The 17,725-nt window shown below is 51.3% G+C and overlaps 1 protein-coding gene across 2 annotated transcripts in view; it reads left to right on the top strand.

The window, feature by feature from the left end:
• Abcc6 (ATP binding cassette subfamily C member 6) overlaps nt 1-16,642 on the top strand; it is a 55,422-nt gene extending 38,780 nt beyond the window's left edge. For both annotated transcript variants that reach the window (XM_029479113.1, XM_021169207.2), the window contains exons 20-31: nt 499-574; nt 2,425-2,551; nt 3,285-3,492; nt 6,343-6,653; nt 7,685-7,884; nt 9,491-9,617; nt 10,841-10,942; nt 11,957-12,103; nt 13,015-13,173; nt 13,256-13,422; nt 15,569-15,763; nt 16,061-16,642. In XM_029479113.1, the coding sequence (XP_029334973.1) occupies nt 499-574; nt 2,425-2,551; nt 3,285-3,492; nt 6,343-6,653; nt 7,685-7,884; nt 9,491-9,617; nt 10,841-10,942; nt 11,957-12,103; nt 13,015-13,173; nt 13,256-13,422; nt 15,569-15,763; nt 16,061-16,169 (1,928 nt within the window). In that variant the 3' untranslated portion in view covers nt 16,170-16,642. The remainder of the gene's footprint in view (nt 1-498; nt 575-2,424; nt 2,552-3,284; nt 3,493-6,342; nt 6,654-7,684; nt 7,885-9,490; nt 9,618-10,840; nt 10,943-11,956; nt 12,104-13,014; nt 13,174-13,255; nt 13,423-15,568; nt 15,764-16,060) is intronic.
• The last annotated feature ends 1,083 nt before the right edge of the window (nt 16,643-17,725 follow it).

Here is a 17,725-nt window from a genome sequence, read left to right as displayed (position 1 = left end):
GCTTTTGCTGTGACAGGGCTGTGTAACAAACACCATCCTTAGTTCAGTGGTTTGTAACAGCAGCTACTTCTTGTCTGGAGCGAAGCTATTGTATTTCTGCTCAGATTTCTGGCCCAACCTGGGAAACATCAGCTAAGAGACTGACTATCGCTGGGGGAATCTGGCATCTGAAGGGTCGTGTGAGTTAGCTAGGAAAGAACATTCTAGGCACAATGCACTGCTGGGGCACGTGTGTTGGGGACCTTACGCAATAACCACGCTATTTCCCAACTCTATAGCATGCGCACAGTGTTTTCTGAATGAATGAACGGGGGTGAACCAGTAATGCTTCTGGTGACCCCGGGGAAGAGCTGAGAGCTAGGGAAGGTGGTTAGAGCAGCAGCAGGAACCGTGCTAGGAGATGTTTGCTCAGAGAGGTAGACGCACCCCAGCCAGGAGTATCAAAGCCAACATCTGGACTCTACAGTGTGGCTTCCCTGACATCCTTAACCCTTGCAGGAACACACGATGCAGCTACCAGTGACGACCTTGGAGGCTTTCCTGGAGGTGGGAGGCCCACATGCAGACCAGAGAGGTGGGTTCACGGGTGCTGAGCAAGGGGGGCGGCCAGGTTAAGGCCAAAATGAGATCTGCTTGTGGCTTCTGTGCCTCAGGCAGAGGGGACAGCCAAAATCATTTATAGAGTGCCTGCTTAACACCCCTATGGGCTCAGGAATGAATGATTCATTCACCCCCAAATGACCCATCAGTCAACTGACAGTGATAAGCCTCCAAATTGTCACTTCTAAGACCAGTCCCTTGGAGTGGGCCAATGTCAGTGATTAAAGCAGGGCGGGTTGGCTTCCAGGAGAGCCTCTCAGCATGACTGGAAACGGCTGTGCTGGACTGCACTGTTCCAATTTTGCCACGCAGGTTGGGCTGGAATCTGGCCAGAGCACACAGGTAGGGGGCACCAAGAGGGAGTCCACTGCCCCCCTTATTACCAGTCCCCTGCAGCCAGGGCACATGTGGACTCAGCATCGACCTGGGCTTTGACAATAGGTCACTGTGGACCGGGCTTCTATACCAGCAGTGGGGTAGCATACAAGGGAAGCTGAGGGAAGCTTTGGGCCTGAGGGATTCCGAGGATGGGGACAGATCCTCTGACATCATGGCCACCCCGAGAGTGCTCCTGAGAAGTAGGGCAGTGCACAGGAACCTGAGTAAGATCAGGTAGACGTGCACATGTGGATGTGGGTGTGGATTGTGATGGGGAGGGAGGGAGGGAGGGAGGGAGAGAGGGAGGGAGGGAGGGAGGGAGAGAAATGTTCATGCATGTCTGGATGAATAGAATGAAGGGAGTATGGAAGAGCAGATGGTGGATGCATGAATGAAGCATTGAAGGAAAGGTAAAGAGGCATGGATGGATGGGCAGATGGAAGGATGCTGGGCTGGATGGTGGGGGGAAGGAAAGAAGCAGAGATAGATGGATAGAAAAAAGGATGAGTGGGTAGATGATTCTTGAGAGACAATAAATGACAGATAGATGCTAGGAAGACAATAAACAGGTAATAAATGATAGAGATCCCCATCTTGAATCTAGGGAAACAGAAGCACAGAATAGTTAAATCAATGCCCTCCTCCACAAATGACAGGAATATGAATGTCTTTAGCATGAAAAGGTGAAACATTGACATTCAGACAAGCTGGACCGACAGGTCTGAGGGCAAACAGCAGGGACAAAACAATGGAACAGGAGCTAGGGCCAGAGTGGAACCTCAGAAGACAGAGTTTCCTGTGTGGATAGCTGCTTTAATCTGGTGAAACAGCATTGGGGACAGGCTTAAACAAGATTCTAGAGTGATGGAGCTGAGTGTCATGTAGGAGGAAGTGTGGTGCCTGGATCATGCACCTACCCATGTTATCTGTCCATGCACCTACCCACCCATGCATTCACACCCACCCATGCGTTCACACACCACATGCATTCACACCTACTCATGCGTTCACACCCACCCATGCATTCACACACGTCCATGCATTTACACACACCCATGCATTCACACACACCCATGCGTTCACACCCATCCATGCATTCACACTCACCCATGCATTCATACACACCCATGCATTCACACTCACTCATGCGTGCACACCCTTCCTTTTATCCATCCATGTGACCACTTCTCCTTTTTTCTATCCATCCACCTTGTATCTATCTATCTTCTGTCTTCCTATCTATCTACACTTTTTGTCCATGCATCCATGCGGCCATCTTTTCTATCCATCTGTCCATGTGTTCATGGATGTGTAACCCCCTCCCTCCTTCCTGGGTGAATGAAGAGCTAGAAAGAATCCTGCAGAGCTCACTGGCTACCTTCAGAAGGAGCTCACAATCCCCATGGGAAGAGATGCTAACATGTCCTGATTTCCTTTAAACCATAGGCCCAGGCTCACAGAGGCAGCCCCTGTGAAGGGCAGGAGCACATCTGAGGTACAGATGGAGGCTTCTCTGGATGACCCTGAGGCCACAGGATTGACAGCAGAAGAGGACAGTGTGCGATATGGCCGGGTAAAGACCACTGTTGTTGCTTCAGTTCTAACACACCTGGGAGGTGCTCACCTTTCTCAAGTACCTACTGTGGGCCAAATGGGATTGTAACCTTCCTGATTCTTTTTTTTTAATATTTATTTATTTATTATATGTAAGTACACTGTAGCTGTCTTCAGACACTCCAGAAGAGGGCATCATATTTCGTTACGGATGGTTGTGAGCCACCATGTGGTTGCTGGGATTTGAACTCAGGACCTTTGGAAGAGCAGTCGGCGCTCTTAACCGCTGAGCCATCTCACCAGCCCCCTTCCTGATTCTTAATCCTCACAATATCCCACCTCACCTTGGTCCCTCAAAAAAGCCAGCCAGCAATAGCCTCATTATAAAGATGAAGGAGCCAGGGTGTATATGGGCCAATACTTGTCTCTATAACCAACACTCAAGACTAGGAAAGTCCAAATCTGAAATCCACAGTATCATCTCTCTCCTTCCATACTGCCTCGATCTGTCCCTCAGTCCACTTTATCCTGAACCCATACGTGCATCCCCTCAGCCATCCTTCATTCATCTACCCACCCAGACATAGCTTCCCACATGGTCTCCAGCAGGAGGCTCCTGGGGCAGGGGTGTGTAGGGGAAGATGGCATGCCCAGTGAGGCTCTGTTAATGCTGTCTTTGGGAACCTGACCTACACACAACTCACTCTCCTCTCATTCCCTTCTCTGCCACCCCTCCCTTACATGTCTCATAGGTGAAGACCACCATATACCTGAGCTACCTGCGGGCGGTGGGCACACCCCTCTGCACCTACACCCTGTTCCTCTTCCTCTGCCAGCAAGTGGCATCCTTCTCCCAAGGCTACTGGCTGAGCCTCTGGGCCGATGACCCGGTTGTGAATGGGCGGCAGATGCATGCAGCCCTGCGTGGCTGGGTCTTTGGGCTCCTTGGCTGTCTGCAAGGTACCCGTGTCAGAGAGCATGGCTCAAGCCCTGTCTCTCACCCCAAGTCTTCTGTCCTTAAATGTCTGCTCAGAATGTCCTAGGACCAACCATCCCTGAGTCCTTAAGTGTAGCTGGAGGGAAGAGGGGCCTAAGGACAGTGCCTTACTGCTAAGAAGGAGTCTGTGAAGTTTGCTAGTGAATGACTCAATCTCCTGCCAATCCTCAAGGCTCAGCCTCCGCCCAGACCATACCCCTTCCCCGGCACACGCTCCGCCTCCTTCGCTGCACTCATTTCCCCCTTTCTCATTTTTCTGTTCCTTTACTCACTCATCTTCGGTGTGTGCATGGACACATAAACACCACAGCACGTGTGTGTTCACGCCTGCCAGAGTGCGTTCTCTCCTTCTACCATGCTAGTCCAGGGTGGGCATGCTCAGGCCACCAGCCATAGCAGCGAGTCCCTTTCCTATTGAGTCTTCTCACCAGCCCAGCTTAATTTATTATTTTAATCAGAGGCAGTCTTTCCTTCCAGTCCAGCCTGACCTCAAACTCAAGATCCCCCTGCTTCAAGCTCCTACATGCTAGGATTACAGGTCTGTACCACTACAGATACAATAATAAATATTGTAATGATGCCATTAGCCCAGGCTAGCCCTAGCTAGGTAGCCAACCTGAAGCTGTGTGCCACCCAAATGGTCCATTCGAGTAAACCATAATGATAATAATTAATGATAATAATTGATAAAATAATGATAATGATAAAATTATAATTTTCATTACATAATAAAGTATATAATAATATATAACATATATAATACAGCATGTTATATATCATATATTTTATACTTTATATTATTATATAATAATAACTATTATTATTATTACTGAAGTGATTGCAGGTTTACTTCCGTCACAAGGCAAGGTGAAAAGAGCTCCCATGTGGCCTCTGCCAGGGGCACCAGGCTGCAAAGTGATATTGTCATATTGCAACACCAGATCATCTAAGCCAATCCTGTGACCTTATGTGGAGTGGCACTGGCTTATGGTTTATGTAGATATCCCCACAACCTCCACACTCAGGCTACTGAGCAGCCATGTCCCTGCAAGGACCGGCTACAGTGCCCTTGCATAGAGCATTCTCCTCCCTATTCCAGTCCACACTGTCCTGACCCCCATCCCCCATCCCCCTATGTGTCAAACATGGCCACAGTGAAAAGAAAATGCTGCTGGGCACGTGGGTTTGGCCCCTTCTGAAAGTTGTTTGAGGTAGCCAGAAATCGTGACATACTCCTATAACCCCAGCTACCTGGGAGGCTGAAGGTAGGACCAGTGCAATTTAAGACTATCCTGGACTCAAGGACAGCCCAGGTAACTTGGTGACATACCATTGCAAAATAAGTAAAATGGGGGACTGGGGAGATGGCTCAGTGTAAAGGCTCCTGCCACCAAACCTGTTGACTAGTGTTTGACTCTTGCAAGTCATGTGGTAGAAAGAGAGATCTGACTTCCACAGGTGGTCTTCTGACTTCTACACACATGCTATAGCAGGAAACACACACACATACACACACGCACACACGCATGTATGCACGCATATACATGTATAAAATAAATGTGATTTTTTTTAAGTGAGAAAAGGTGGACTGTCTGAGGATCTAGCTTAGTGTACAGTGCTTGCCTAGGATGTGTGGAGCCCTGAGTTCATTCCCTAGCACTACAGACAAAAAGCGGCTTCAGCACGACCCACTAGGACAGTTGCCACATCAGCGAGATGCTGTCAGCCTTTGTCTAGCTTGAAAACAGGCACGTCAGCCCTGGCTTTAGGAACCCTTACAGTTTGTAGACCTGTCTGCCACAGCTGGGAGAAGTTACTTGAATGCAGATGGTCGTTTAAGCCAGACAGACTATGAACTGTCAGTCAGACAGGCTGGAATGAACCATTTAGGTGGCACGCAGCTGCATGTTGGCTACCTAGCTAGGGCTAGCCTGGGCTGGTGACATGCCCCATAAGTCTCATCACTCCAGAGGTGGAGGCAGAAAGATTAGGCATTCAACTTATCCTCTGCTTCATCACAAGTTTAAGGCCAGCTTGGGCTACACACGACCCTGGCTCGAAAGAAACAAAGCGCACCTGTGAACTATGCAGTCTCTAGAATCACCACATACTTAGGTGGACCATCTTAAACCCAGCCAGCTGTGGAGCTGGTTCCTGGAGAAGGCTGGGGGAGCTCCTTGGGAGCTGCCGCGGGGAGGGGGGAGACCTTGGGAGCAGGTGCAGAAGATTCAGTAGCACGCTGCTGGCAACAGGCCACCTCAGCATCCCCAACACTGCACTTCACTCCAGCTCAGCCTTCATGAACAGGAAAGGTTCTGATTGGCCCCTTTATGAGTCAGGTGATCACTAAGAACCAATCACAGAAAGTCCCCATGGTTGGTGCGCTCTGATTGGCTAGTTGAGTCACGTGGCTGCCTACACTGTACAATGGGGCTTTAATTGACAGTAGGGTCACCTTAGCAGTGCTTCTCCCCTTGCAATCTTTCCCAGCTTCTGGTGGCTTCTAGACCCTTGTTTTCCTTAGCTGTTACTGCTACTCCGATCTCTATCAGTGCTTGTATCTGTCTTCTGCCTGTGCCCAGTTCTTAGAAGGATATAAAGAACAGGTGTAGGACTCACCCTAAATCTAGAATATTCCTTTATTGTACATATGAAACTCATATTTCTAAATAAGGTTGTATTTAGAGGTAGGTTTGAATTTGGGGAGACATTATTCCCCCTCCGGCAGTGCATCTATCACATCATGGTCATCCCGGTGCTGGGAGACCCGCCCCAGCCCAGCAGTGGCTTCCACCCCAACTCTCCCTCTACAGCCATCGGACTGTTTGCCTCCATGGCTGTGGTGTTCTTGGGTGGAGCCCGGGCCTCAGGCCTCCTTTTCCGGAGCCTCCTGTGGGACGTGGCTCGCTCTCCCATCGGCTTCTTTGAGCGCACGCCAGTCGGGAACCTGCTGAACCGCTTTTCCAAGGAGACAGACACAGTGGATGTGGACATCCCGGACAAGCTGAGGTCCCTTCTGACCTACGCCTTTGGGCTCCTGGAGGTCGGCCTGGCAGTGTCGATGGCCACGCCTCTGGCCATTGTGGCCATCCTACCTCTCATGGTTCTCTATGCTGGATTTCAGGTATGGGTCAGAGCCCAGGGCTAGCTGAGGTCACATCTATCAGTCCCCTGCCTCTGGGCAAGACTCAGTGGGAGAGATTCTGCAGCTTGCTAAGGGATGGAGAGACTAGAAGCCCCATCCCCTCCCAAGAGTTCCTCTATGTCTAACATTGGATCCTAAGGCTGCAATGTCTCCTCCCATTTGCACACTGCAGGGCACAATGCTGTATGGGTTGGATTATATTGTATTAAGATATCTGTTTGGCCGGGCGTGGTGCCGCACGCCTTTAATCTCAGCACTTGGGAGGCAGAGGCAGGCAGATTTATGAGTTCGAGACCAGCCTGGTCTACAAAGTGAGTTCCAGGACAGCCAGGGTTACACTGAGAAACCCTGTCTCGAAAAACCAAAAAAAAAAAAAAAAAAAAAAAAAAAAAAAAAAATCTCCAGAGCTTTGCCGCCTGAGTGGACACACAGCCTGGCAGTCTGGACTGCATGGGACACTCAGCTAGTTGATCTTTAAGAAGCTCAGGCTAGCCGAGCCAGGCCTCAGTTTGTACATGCTTTTGCAAGAGGACAAGCAGACCTCAGCTGCCCTCTGCTCTGCCTCGTACCGGCCCCCACAACCTCCCCAACACCAAGGAAGTCTTTCATGAATCCAACCCAGGAAAGATTTTGATTGGCCTGTGATGGTCATGTGCCTGTTCTAAACCAATCATAGGGCCAATTCTCTGATCTGCTAGGCTGGGCCATGTGACCATCTATATATCCAGGGCAATTTCTGAGGGTACCTCCTTCCCAACCCTCCTGTTAGCAACCATGACTGCTAGTGGCCCCAGCTGCCCAGGTCATCTCTCAGTCTGCGGGACTTTTGGAGTTAGGCAGAGAGAGCTTGAACTGGGTCCCCTTGCTAGATTCAGCCCCTGTCAGATCCCCCTGCTCCTGAGAAGGCAAGCAAGGGGCCCGAGCAGGCCCAGCCAAGGGCATCTGCTGCTCCTTGTGCACTTAGAGCCCCCTCTCTGTGTCTCTGCCCCTCCTCCCCTCTCCCACCACAGAGCCTCTATGTGGCCACATCTTGCCAGCTGAGACGTCTAGAGTCGGCCCGCTACTCGTCTGTGTGTTCCCATATGTCTGAGACCTTCCAGGGCAGTCTGGTGGTCAGGGCCTTCCGGGCCCAGGCATCCTTCACAGCTCAGCACGATGCTCTCATGGATGAGAACCAGAGGGTCAGTTTCCCGAAACTGGTGGCTGACAGGTAGGATGAGCCTGGGATCAGAGTAGACCTGGAACCCACTCCCCACAAGAGCTATACTCTGTAGTTAGAGGGGTCACATGGCTTGAGGACAGTCACACAAGCTAGGGACCATCTGAGGCTGAGTCCTACTCAGAACATCTGAACACACGGAACAGCCAAAGTCCCTGGCAGTCAATGGGTTGGAGATACAGAAAGGATGGTTGCCAGGCAACCATACCAACCTCTGTTTCCTTGATGACAGGGATCTGGTATCCTTAATCTTTCATCACCTTTTGGGACTAAGAAAGAGCAAGACAACTCCTGGTTCTGCCAGTTGCGAGCTGGTAGACCCTGAACAAGTTATACAACCTCTCTGAGCCTCATTTATTCAACTACTGCCACACTCAAGGTGGCTTTAAGGATTAAATCGTTACAGGGAGTGCTTGCCACATGCCTGTCACTGCTCCAGCCCTTCTTGAGCCTTAGTTTTCTCAGCTATCAAATGGGTATCAGTATCCTTCTCCCTTCTCAGGGACACGAGAGGCTCTTGTCCAGGCTAAGTCCCCGGCTCAGTGAACACGTCCCAGCTCATAATGCATGCTAGCTGTTGAATGGATGAATGGTAGAGCAGGACGCAGCGAGGTAGATACACTGTGCCCATCCTTTGAAAATGCATTTGTTGAGCACATGCTTCATGCTGAAGTATGGACTGGAACTAGAGCCAGGGATGAGAAAACAAGATCCTTGTTGCCATGGAGCCCAGGGACTCTTAGTGGTGACAGTAGTTGCTGACATTAAATGATTTGGCTGGGAAGAAAATCATGGGATGGAGGTCAGTGCATGAGGAGAAACAGAAACACAGGGTGGGCTCCCCGGAGAGGGCACGTTGGAGCTGAATGCACTTGAGGATGGGAATGTGGCCTAATGAGGAGACAGGCCAGGGCTGCTTGCCTTGCAGGTGAGAGATGTGCTCATCAGAGCTCACTGTATAACGAATCCAGGCATAGTGACATAAGCTTGTTGTCTCAACACTTGCAAGGCTCACTGGCAAGCCAGCCTAACTCTCTTGCCAAGTTCTAAACCAGCCAGAGACCCTATCTCACTGGTAGAGCCGGGTGGTGTCCTTGCACCTTTAATCCCAGCACTCAGGAGGCAGAGGCAGGTGAATCTCTTGAGTTTGAGACTAGCCTGGTCTACAGAGTGAGTTCCAGGACAGCCAGGGCTACACAGAGAAACCCTGTCTCATAAATAAATAAATAAATAAATAAATAAATAAATAAATAAATGGCGAGTGACACCTGAGGAAGGACAGTTGAGATTGTCCTCTAGCTTGCACACACAAGTGTACATGTAGTTACATGCACACCAGGGAGGTGACTGGTGAGGAACAGGCTAGACCAGGGGTAGAAAATATACCTCTCTAAAACAGGAAGCTCTATGGAATACCCAGCATGTGTCAGGCCTGTAGCTGAGTCATTGGGTAAGACAGAATAGTGGTACCCCTCCTCCTGCAGTTAGGTCCCATTGCAGGACCTGGGGGGCGGGTGAGCATTTACCATGACCAGTCCACACTGTGCCCACTAAAGTGGGCCCTGCTGGCCCTGCTGAGCCCGGTTTCCCTTCACAGGTGGCTGGCTACTAACCTGGAGCTTCTAGGGAATGGCTTGGTATTCGTGGCTGCTACATGTGCTGTGCTGAGCAAGGCTCACCTAAGTGCCGGCCTCGTGGGCTTCTCGGTCTCCGCTGCCCTCCAGGTACTCCAGCATCTTACCCCTGGCTGGAGGTGGGTCAGATCAGAGATGGATGGACCCCTGCAGGAGTAGTTCCAAGGACTCCTGAGTCTCTACTGCCCAGAACTAGGGAAGTACACTTGTCAGGGAACTTTGAGTGACCTCAGGCAAGTAGCTCAAGACCCTCTATGTGCCCATCTGAATAATGGGCCGGCACTGCCATTTCAGACATCCTGTAGATTAGCTGAGACATGTGAAGAGTGTTGAGAGCCAGTTTCCAATGGTGTGTCTGTTGTTAGCTCTTGATAATATGCAGTGTTGGTCACAGTGTCTGTCCACAAATGCACACATACACACACTCTCTTATACACACATTCTCTCTCCTTTTTTACGCACTGCTTATACACACTCTTAAACACACTCACACACTTCTCCTCTCTCTTACATACTGCTTACACACTCTCACACACTCTTACATATACATTCTCTCCTCTCTCATATACATTCTCTCTCTCTCTCTCTCTCTCTCTCTCTCTCTCTCTCTCTCTCTCTCTCTCTCTCTCTCTCTCTGAGACTGTATATCTTTAGTAACCTGTGTCCCACTCCATGAGATANTCTCTCTCTCTCTCTCTCTCTCTCTCTCTCTCTCTCTCTCTCTCTCTCTCTCTCATATCTACACAGGCAATATCAGATAAAAAAAAAAAAGTTGTTGCCCTGAGAGCTTTATAAGTTGCTGTTCAAATCTCCTTTAAGGGTCAGTGCTCTGGGCAGAGCCAGCATTAGGAAAAGCCATGAAAGGGTCATGTGGCAGCTGCCCCAGCTGTATCAGGCTGGCACAGCTGGAGAGGGCGAGCCAGAAGAAGGAGTAGAGACAAGGCAGGGCCAGCCATGGAACTGCTCATAGGTCCTGGCAAGGCGCTTGGAGGCTCAGAGTGAACATCTGGGGAGGCCTAGCCCCTCTGCGGAAGCTGCCTGAATGGAATCCACAGACCCAAGTCTTGCTGGGGGTTCTGGGAAGGCCAGGCACACTCTCTGATCCTCTCTCTGTTTTGTGCCAGTAGATTTGTGAGAGAGTCACCTGCTTGCTCTATGCACTGTCTTATTAGCCAAGCCCCACCTCTGTGGGCCCAGGTCCTCAACTTCCCTTTTCCCACAGCCCCTCTTTCTTTGCCTCTCCTGGCACCTGGGTAGAGAGGAGGGCTTATGGGAACCCACAGGAGCCCAGCTGAGGTGTGGTCTCATACCAGGTGACACAGACTCTGCAGTGGGTGGTCCGCAGCTGGACAGATCTGGAGAACAGCATGGTAGCCGTGGAGCGCGTGCAGGACTATGCTCGCATCCCCAAAGAGGTGAAGATTGGGAGATGGGATGAGGGACCGTGGTTCCAGGGTGGTGCCTGCCCCCCTCCTTTCTCACAAAGCAACATCCCTGTGGGCTGGAGTCACAGCCATTGTGGCAGCAATAGTGAAGAGTTAAAACCCTGCTTACCAGCTCTGCTGGGCGGGTCACTCATCTGAGTGCCAAGCAGTAGTGACAGTGTCCCTGTAACAGCAGAGGGTGGGGTGTTCCCTCATCTTCGTGATGACCTTACAGTGGCATAGTCCAGCCATGCAGCAGGGCACAGGACAGGACAAGGCCATCACTGAGGCAGAGAACAATGCTGATACAGTGACATCGTAACCAAGCAGCAAGCCAGGGAGGGACAGGACAGCCTCACAGCTGCAGTGTGCCAGAACAGACCAGTGGCGCACGACACTTCAGGAATGGCAGCAATGCCACAGGAACAGAGTGATGTAATGACGTGGCATCAAGCTGGCGTCAACATTCACAACTAAGCCCCAGCATTTGAAGGTGAGGCAGGAGGATTGCTGCTAGGTTGAAGCTAGCCTGGTCTATGTAGTGAGTTTGAGGTAGACTAGTCTAAGCCAAATAGAAGCTATGCTGGGTAGAAAGTTTGAAGTTAGCCTGGGAGACATAGCAAGTTAGGGGCTAGCCAGGGCTACATAGTAGGTTAGTAGCCAGTCTTAGCTATATAAAGCAAGCAGTAGCTACATAAGAAATTAGCGGTTAGTCTAGGCTACCTAGAGAGTTGCAGTGTAGCTGGGATAAACAGTGATTTGGAGGACAGCCTGGGTTAAATAATGAGTTAGAGGTTAGTCGGTGTTACAGGAATGTGAGACGCTAGCCTGGGCTGTAGACGGAGACCTTGTCCCAAAACAACAATAGAACAGTGCTAGAATGACCTGGAGTGGTTTCCAAATGAAAGGTGTCTCAGGAAGCTGAGGTTCTGGGAAGCAGACCACCTGTGAGAAGCTTGGGGGGACAGCTCCTCTGACCTGTGCTCAACCTGTTCCTTGACCCAGGCTCCCTGGAGGCTGCCCACCTGTGCAGCCCAGCCTCTCTGGCCTTGTGGGGGACAGATTGAGTTCCGGGACTTTGGGCTCAGACACCGACCAGAGCTGCCCTTGGCTGTGCAGGGTGTGTCCCTGAAGATCCATGCAGGAGAGAAGGTGGGCAGCCCTCGTGTTACTGCCTTGTGGGCATCCGACTCCAAGTCTGAGACCCCTGCCCAGGTTTCTTAGATTCCAGCTCACACACCCTGATCTGCCTCTAGGGGTGGCTTCCTGGATCTCCCTTGATCTCCCTGTACGAGGGGCGTGTTGGGCTGCATAGAAGGATGAATAAGGGATAGATGAGAGAGGATGGACTGTAGGCAAGAGTGAGACCCATGGATAGTGTCGGGAATGACTTGAAGGAAAGATGGGGAGTAAATGAAAGAATACATGGACAGACTGGTGGATGGGTGGAAGAAAGACCAGAGGCTGGAAGGAGAAGGCACAGGTAGATCAGGATGCAGGGGAAGAGGGGAGATGGGAGCTGGGATGGAAGGATGAGCGATGTGTTGAGGGGGCATGCTCAGTGGAGGGGGAGTGTCTTAGTCAGGGTTTCTATTCCTGCACAGACATCATGACCAAGGAGCAAGTTGAGGAAGAAAGGGTTTATTTGGCTTACACTTCCATACTGCTGTTCATCACCAAAGGAAGTCAGGCCTGGAACATACACAGGGCAGGAAGCAGGAGCTGATGCAGAGGCCATGGAGGAATGCTGCTTACTGGCTTGCTTCCCCTGGCTTGCTCAGTTTGCTTTCTTATAGAACCCAAGACTACCAGCCCAGAGATGGCACCACCCACAATGGGCCCTCCCCACTGGTATGGCTGGATCTCATGGAGGCATTTCCTCAACTGAAGCTCCTTTCTGTGATAACTCCAGCTTGTGTCAAGTTGACACACAAAACCAGCCAGTACAGTGAGCACAGAGACAAGTCCTGTGCAGGGCAAGAATCTTTCAGATAGGTATCCAGGAATCCCAGGGCTGGGGCAGACCTGCTCTGTGTGGGTCTCAGTCTTCCGTTACCTGGCAGGTGGGCATCGTGGGCAGAACAGGGGCCGGGAAGTCCTCCTTGGCTTGGGGCCTGCTGCGGCTTCAGGAGGCTGCCGAGGGTGATATCTGGATCGATGGGGTCCCCATCACCCATGTGGGGCTGCACACACTGAGGTCCCGAATCACCATCATCCCTCAGGTGAGGCCTAGGACCCTGGGAGAGAGATGGGGTGGGGAGCTATGGTATGTCCCAGTCCTGACCCCGGCATCCCTCCGGCCAGGACCCTGTCCTGTTCCCAGGCTCTCTGCGGATGAACCTGGACCTGCTTCAGGAGCACACAGATGAAGGCATCTGGGCAGCGCTGGAGACAGTGCAGCTCAAGGCCTTCGTGACCAGCCTGCCTGGCCAGCTGCAATATGAGTGTGCAGGCCAGGGAGATGACCTGAGGTATGGCCATCCACCAATGGCAGGGCCAGAAGGAAGTGGGCAAGGGTAGGGACAGTCTGGGCTCTGCACAGACTCCAGGGAACAGCCCCCTTCTGCTAATACTGGCCCCGATCCTTTCCTGCAGTCCCAACCCTTGGGATCTCTGTGCCATGATCTTTTTCCCATGGTGAAACCTAGCCTAGACTCTTGATCCTACTCCGTATTCAATTTTGAAAGGAAACATATTGGCTCAGGACCCCCAAGACCAAGTTCTCAACATGAAGGAGATTTATATGCCCCAGAGGGGCAGAAGGCAGTGATAAGGGGCTGGAGGATGAGGGAGAGAGGAAAGGGAAGAGGGAAAGAGGGAAGGGGTATTAGCCCCAGAGGGACAAAGGACTGCCCCTGGGTGGAGAGGAGACAGATATGGCCCATGGGAAAATGGCAGTTTGTTTATAAAGGTATAAGGGGAAACCCTGTATTAGGATGAGGTGTTTAATTTTGATTGGGCATGTTAATTAGGATGGTCAAAGGGGGCTTCTGATTGCCCACTTCAATATTTTGATAGCTGGATCTTGGTAGTCAGTCTCAGAAGGAGGAAGCAACCAAATAAGAGAATAGACCTTGATAGCTAGCTTCGGGAATGTAGCTTATGACTTTTAGCAAGGCAGGGGGAATGGGAGGGAAGGGCAAGGCCTGCCAGAGCCACACCCCCATGCTCACCCTTGCCACAGTCCCTTCAGTTTTGCTACAAAATACTATGCTTGATGTTGGAACTCAGATTTGTTGTAGCTAAGTGATAATGTGTGTTCTTTCCATGAAGTAAGTGTGTGTGTGTGTGTGTGTGTGTGTGTGTGTGTGTGTGTAGACCAAAGGTCAACCTTGGCCTCTATAGCTCTCCACCTTATGCCTTGAGGCAGGGTCTCTCACTGAACCAGGTGCTCATTGCTTCTCCTAGGCTGGTGGGCCAAAAGGTTCCCAGGGTTCCTCCTGTCTCTGCCTTCCCAGAGCTGGGATTACAGACACGTGCCATCACGACCAGCTTCTGTGTGTGGGTTGGGGATCTGATCCCAGATCTTCATGTTTGCAAAGCAGGAATTTTCCAGCCTGAACCATCATCTCTAGTAATGCCTTCTGCCACAATGTTTTAAAGATGAACTACACATAGCATAAACAGAGGCTGGAGAGATACATTGTACTCTTTTTTTCCTAGTGCAGGATGATTAACTAGAGCCTTGTGCTCCCTGAGGAAATGCGCTAGTGCTATGCCGCTCTCCTGCGCTAGCCTTTCCTGTGTTTGAAGTTAGCAACGTGGAGGAAGCATCATTATGCATCTGGTCCTGGTGGTGCAGGCTTGTGATCCCAGCTCTCAAGGGCTGAGCTAGGAAGATTTCAAGTTTGAGACCAGCCTGGGCTACATAATAAGATGAGACATTGTCTCAAAAAAAAACAAAACCAAGTGAGGCTGTGTTCCACACCTTTAATCCCAGCGTTCAGAAGGCAGAGGCAGGCAGATCTCTGTAAGTGTGAGGACTGGTCTACACAGTGAGTTTCAGGCCAGCCAGGGCTACATGGTAAGATCCTGTTTCAAATAAAGGGACACACAAAAGGGGCAATAGTCACCTTCTGCGGCTGGTATCCACTTAAACACTTAGTATGTTGTGATGGGGCTGGGAGCTAGTGGGAAGACCAGAGTTCAAATCCCCAGAGAGTCAGGTGGGCTAAGCAGCTGCCTATCATCTCAGTACTCAGGATGCCGAGATGGAAGATTCCTGGATCAAGCTAGCTAGGCAGACTAGCTAACTCAGCCTGGTCAAGGAGAAAGTGATAGCAACCGCCTCTGTTGATAAAGTAGAGAGTGATTGAGGAAGACACTTGATGCCAGCCTCTGGCCTCCACACACATGTACACATACATGCACCCACAGAGAAGAAGAAGAAAACAAGTGGAGATCCCAAGGCCCAGAATGTGTGAATGAGTTGCCACAGTCAACCTACACCAAGGCAACAGGAATGGAATCGTCCCACCCCTGAAGACTTGGGTCCTCATGGTGGGATGGGGAAAACACCTACAGGCTCCATCCGCAGCTGTCTCCAGGGCCAGCTTGTAGACAGGCCTGTACTAACCCATGACATGGCCTTAGCCTAACCATGCAGCTTATTCACAGTGTGGGCCAGAAGCAGCTCCTGTGCCTGGCACGTGCCCTTCTCCGGAAAACCCAGATCCTCATCCTGGACGAGGCGACTGCCTCTGTGGACCCAGGGACAGAGATGCAGATGCAGGCGGCCCTGGAGCGCTGGTTTACACAGTGTACCGTACTGCTCATCGCTCACCGCCTGCGCTCCGTGATGGACTGTGCCAGGTAAGATGTCCCTCCTGACAGTGGTGCCCAGGGCCAGGGAGGCATGGGAAGACGTGGAACGTGTTCAAGTGTCCTGGGATGGCTCACAAAGTGCCCACTGTGCGGGGAGCATGACCAAGCCCCTGGGGAAAGGCATTTGTCACAGGACCCGTGCATCCAGGACGGTGGGGGTGGGGGTCAGTAGCAGTTTGGGAAGTCAGACATCTGGGGGAGTGAATTGAAAGTAGAGCTGGGCTCTCTCTCAGTGACAAGAGCCTCAGCTACTGTCACAAGAACTGCCCCATGTCTTCCTTGCAGAGTCCTAGTCATGGATGAGGGGCAGGTGGCAGAAAGTGGCAGTCCTGCTCAGCTGCTGGCCCAGAAAGGCCTGTTTTACAGGCTAGCCCATGAGTCGGGCCTCGCTTGAATGAGGATCCTTTCCAACCCCCGTGGAGCCAGCCATAGAGCCTGCAGTGGCTGGAGATGCCAGAGACTCAAGGGCCACATGATGTCCAATCTAAACTGGATTGGCAGAGAAAGTGACGGAGTATTGGGATACCAGACCCAGAAGAACCCAGCACGCCCAGGTTGGCCTGAGCAAGGCCATGCCCACCCCAGGTCAAAGAGAATGGTATCTCTCAGCCCAAGCTGTCTACTTCAAGGCCACGCCCACTCCAGGCCAATCAGATTGGATGCCCTGGACCCAGGTGATGGTGTGCACATATTCCCTAACTCTTTATTTTGAAGTCATTGTAGATTTCAGTCACAGTTTTAAGAAATAACACGGAGAGAAACTGTGGCCCCTCTGCCCTGTTTATTCCAAGGGTGACACCTTGTCCAACTCTAGGACATCACACTGACTCTGACCGACTCATCTTTACAACTCCTCTGTTGCTCTTGTGTCTGTGTTTGGATTCAGTGCTTTGTGTTCTCGTTGGTTTTTGAGACAGGATTTCACATAGCCCAGGCTAGCCCTGAACTCTCTTTGTTGCTGAGGATGTCCTTGAACATCTGATGCTCCTGCAAACCCAAGGCTTTGTGTGTGCTGGGCCATCACTCTAACAACTGCATCACCTCCCCAGCTCTAGACTCAGTTCTGCACCTGTTTAAAATTGTAATAGTGAAGGGTCTCTTTCTTACTATGTAGCCCAGGCTGGCCTCAAACTCAAGATCCTCCTGTCTCAGCCTCTGGAGTGCGGGGATGACAGGCATATGCCACTACACCTGTCTTGACTCACCACAGTTAAGTAGTGACATAACCGCCACTGTCAGCTGTGGGTGAGGGCTGGCGAGTCCTGTGTATGATAGTGTGCTGGCAGCATCCTTAGCTTCTACTCAGAGATGCCCTTCAATCACTGACTGATCAGCCCTAGTAGAACCCATGACTCCCTGATACACAGGCAGTGATGTGTTGGGTTCAGGAAAGGATTCCTGCTTGCTTCTAGGACACAGAGCCTGTTCTTCCTCTACCCCGAGACATCTCTGATTGGCTACCCTTAATAAACAGTTTATGGGGTTTCCTTTCAGCCCAGAAGATTCCCCTTTGCTAGTGTAGCCTGCAGCTCATTCTGAGGGTTTCTGCGGGGCAAGGAGCTAGCTTCATCACCGTGGCTACTTTTCTTGTGCAAAAAAGGAAACTGAAGCCAAAAAGTGGGACAAGGGGTATCTAGTGCCCAAGTGGAAACTTGCTCCTGGGCTTCTAATGACCCAGTCCCAGGGGTCCTGTGGGCAGTTCTGCCCTGGAGGAGTCAGAGATGGGGCACGCAGCACTTGGCCTGCCATTCAACAGCCTGGCCTGGAGCAGAGGCTGCTGTGTGTCTGCAAATCCAGCTGGGGGTGCAGGGGGGGACTCTGTGGAGACCTCAGCTTGGTTGGGAATAGAGCCTGACCCATAGGGTGGCCATCACATGGGAGTTCCAGGTAGGCAGGCATGGTAGTCCAGGCCATTAATTCCTCAGTCAAGGTCTCCTGCCTGCAGAGCCC

Source organism: Mus caroli, chromosome 7 (genome assembly GCF_900094665.2).
Source record: "Mus caroli chromosome 7, CAROLI_EIJ_v1.1, whole genome shotgun sequence".
NCBI lineage: Eukaryota > Metazoa > Chordata > Mammalia > Rodentia > Muridae > Mus > Mus caroli.
Note: the sequence above shows the minus strand (reverse complement) of the source record. Positions and strands in the feature narration are given on the sequence as shown.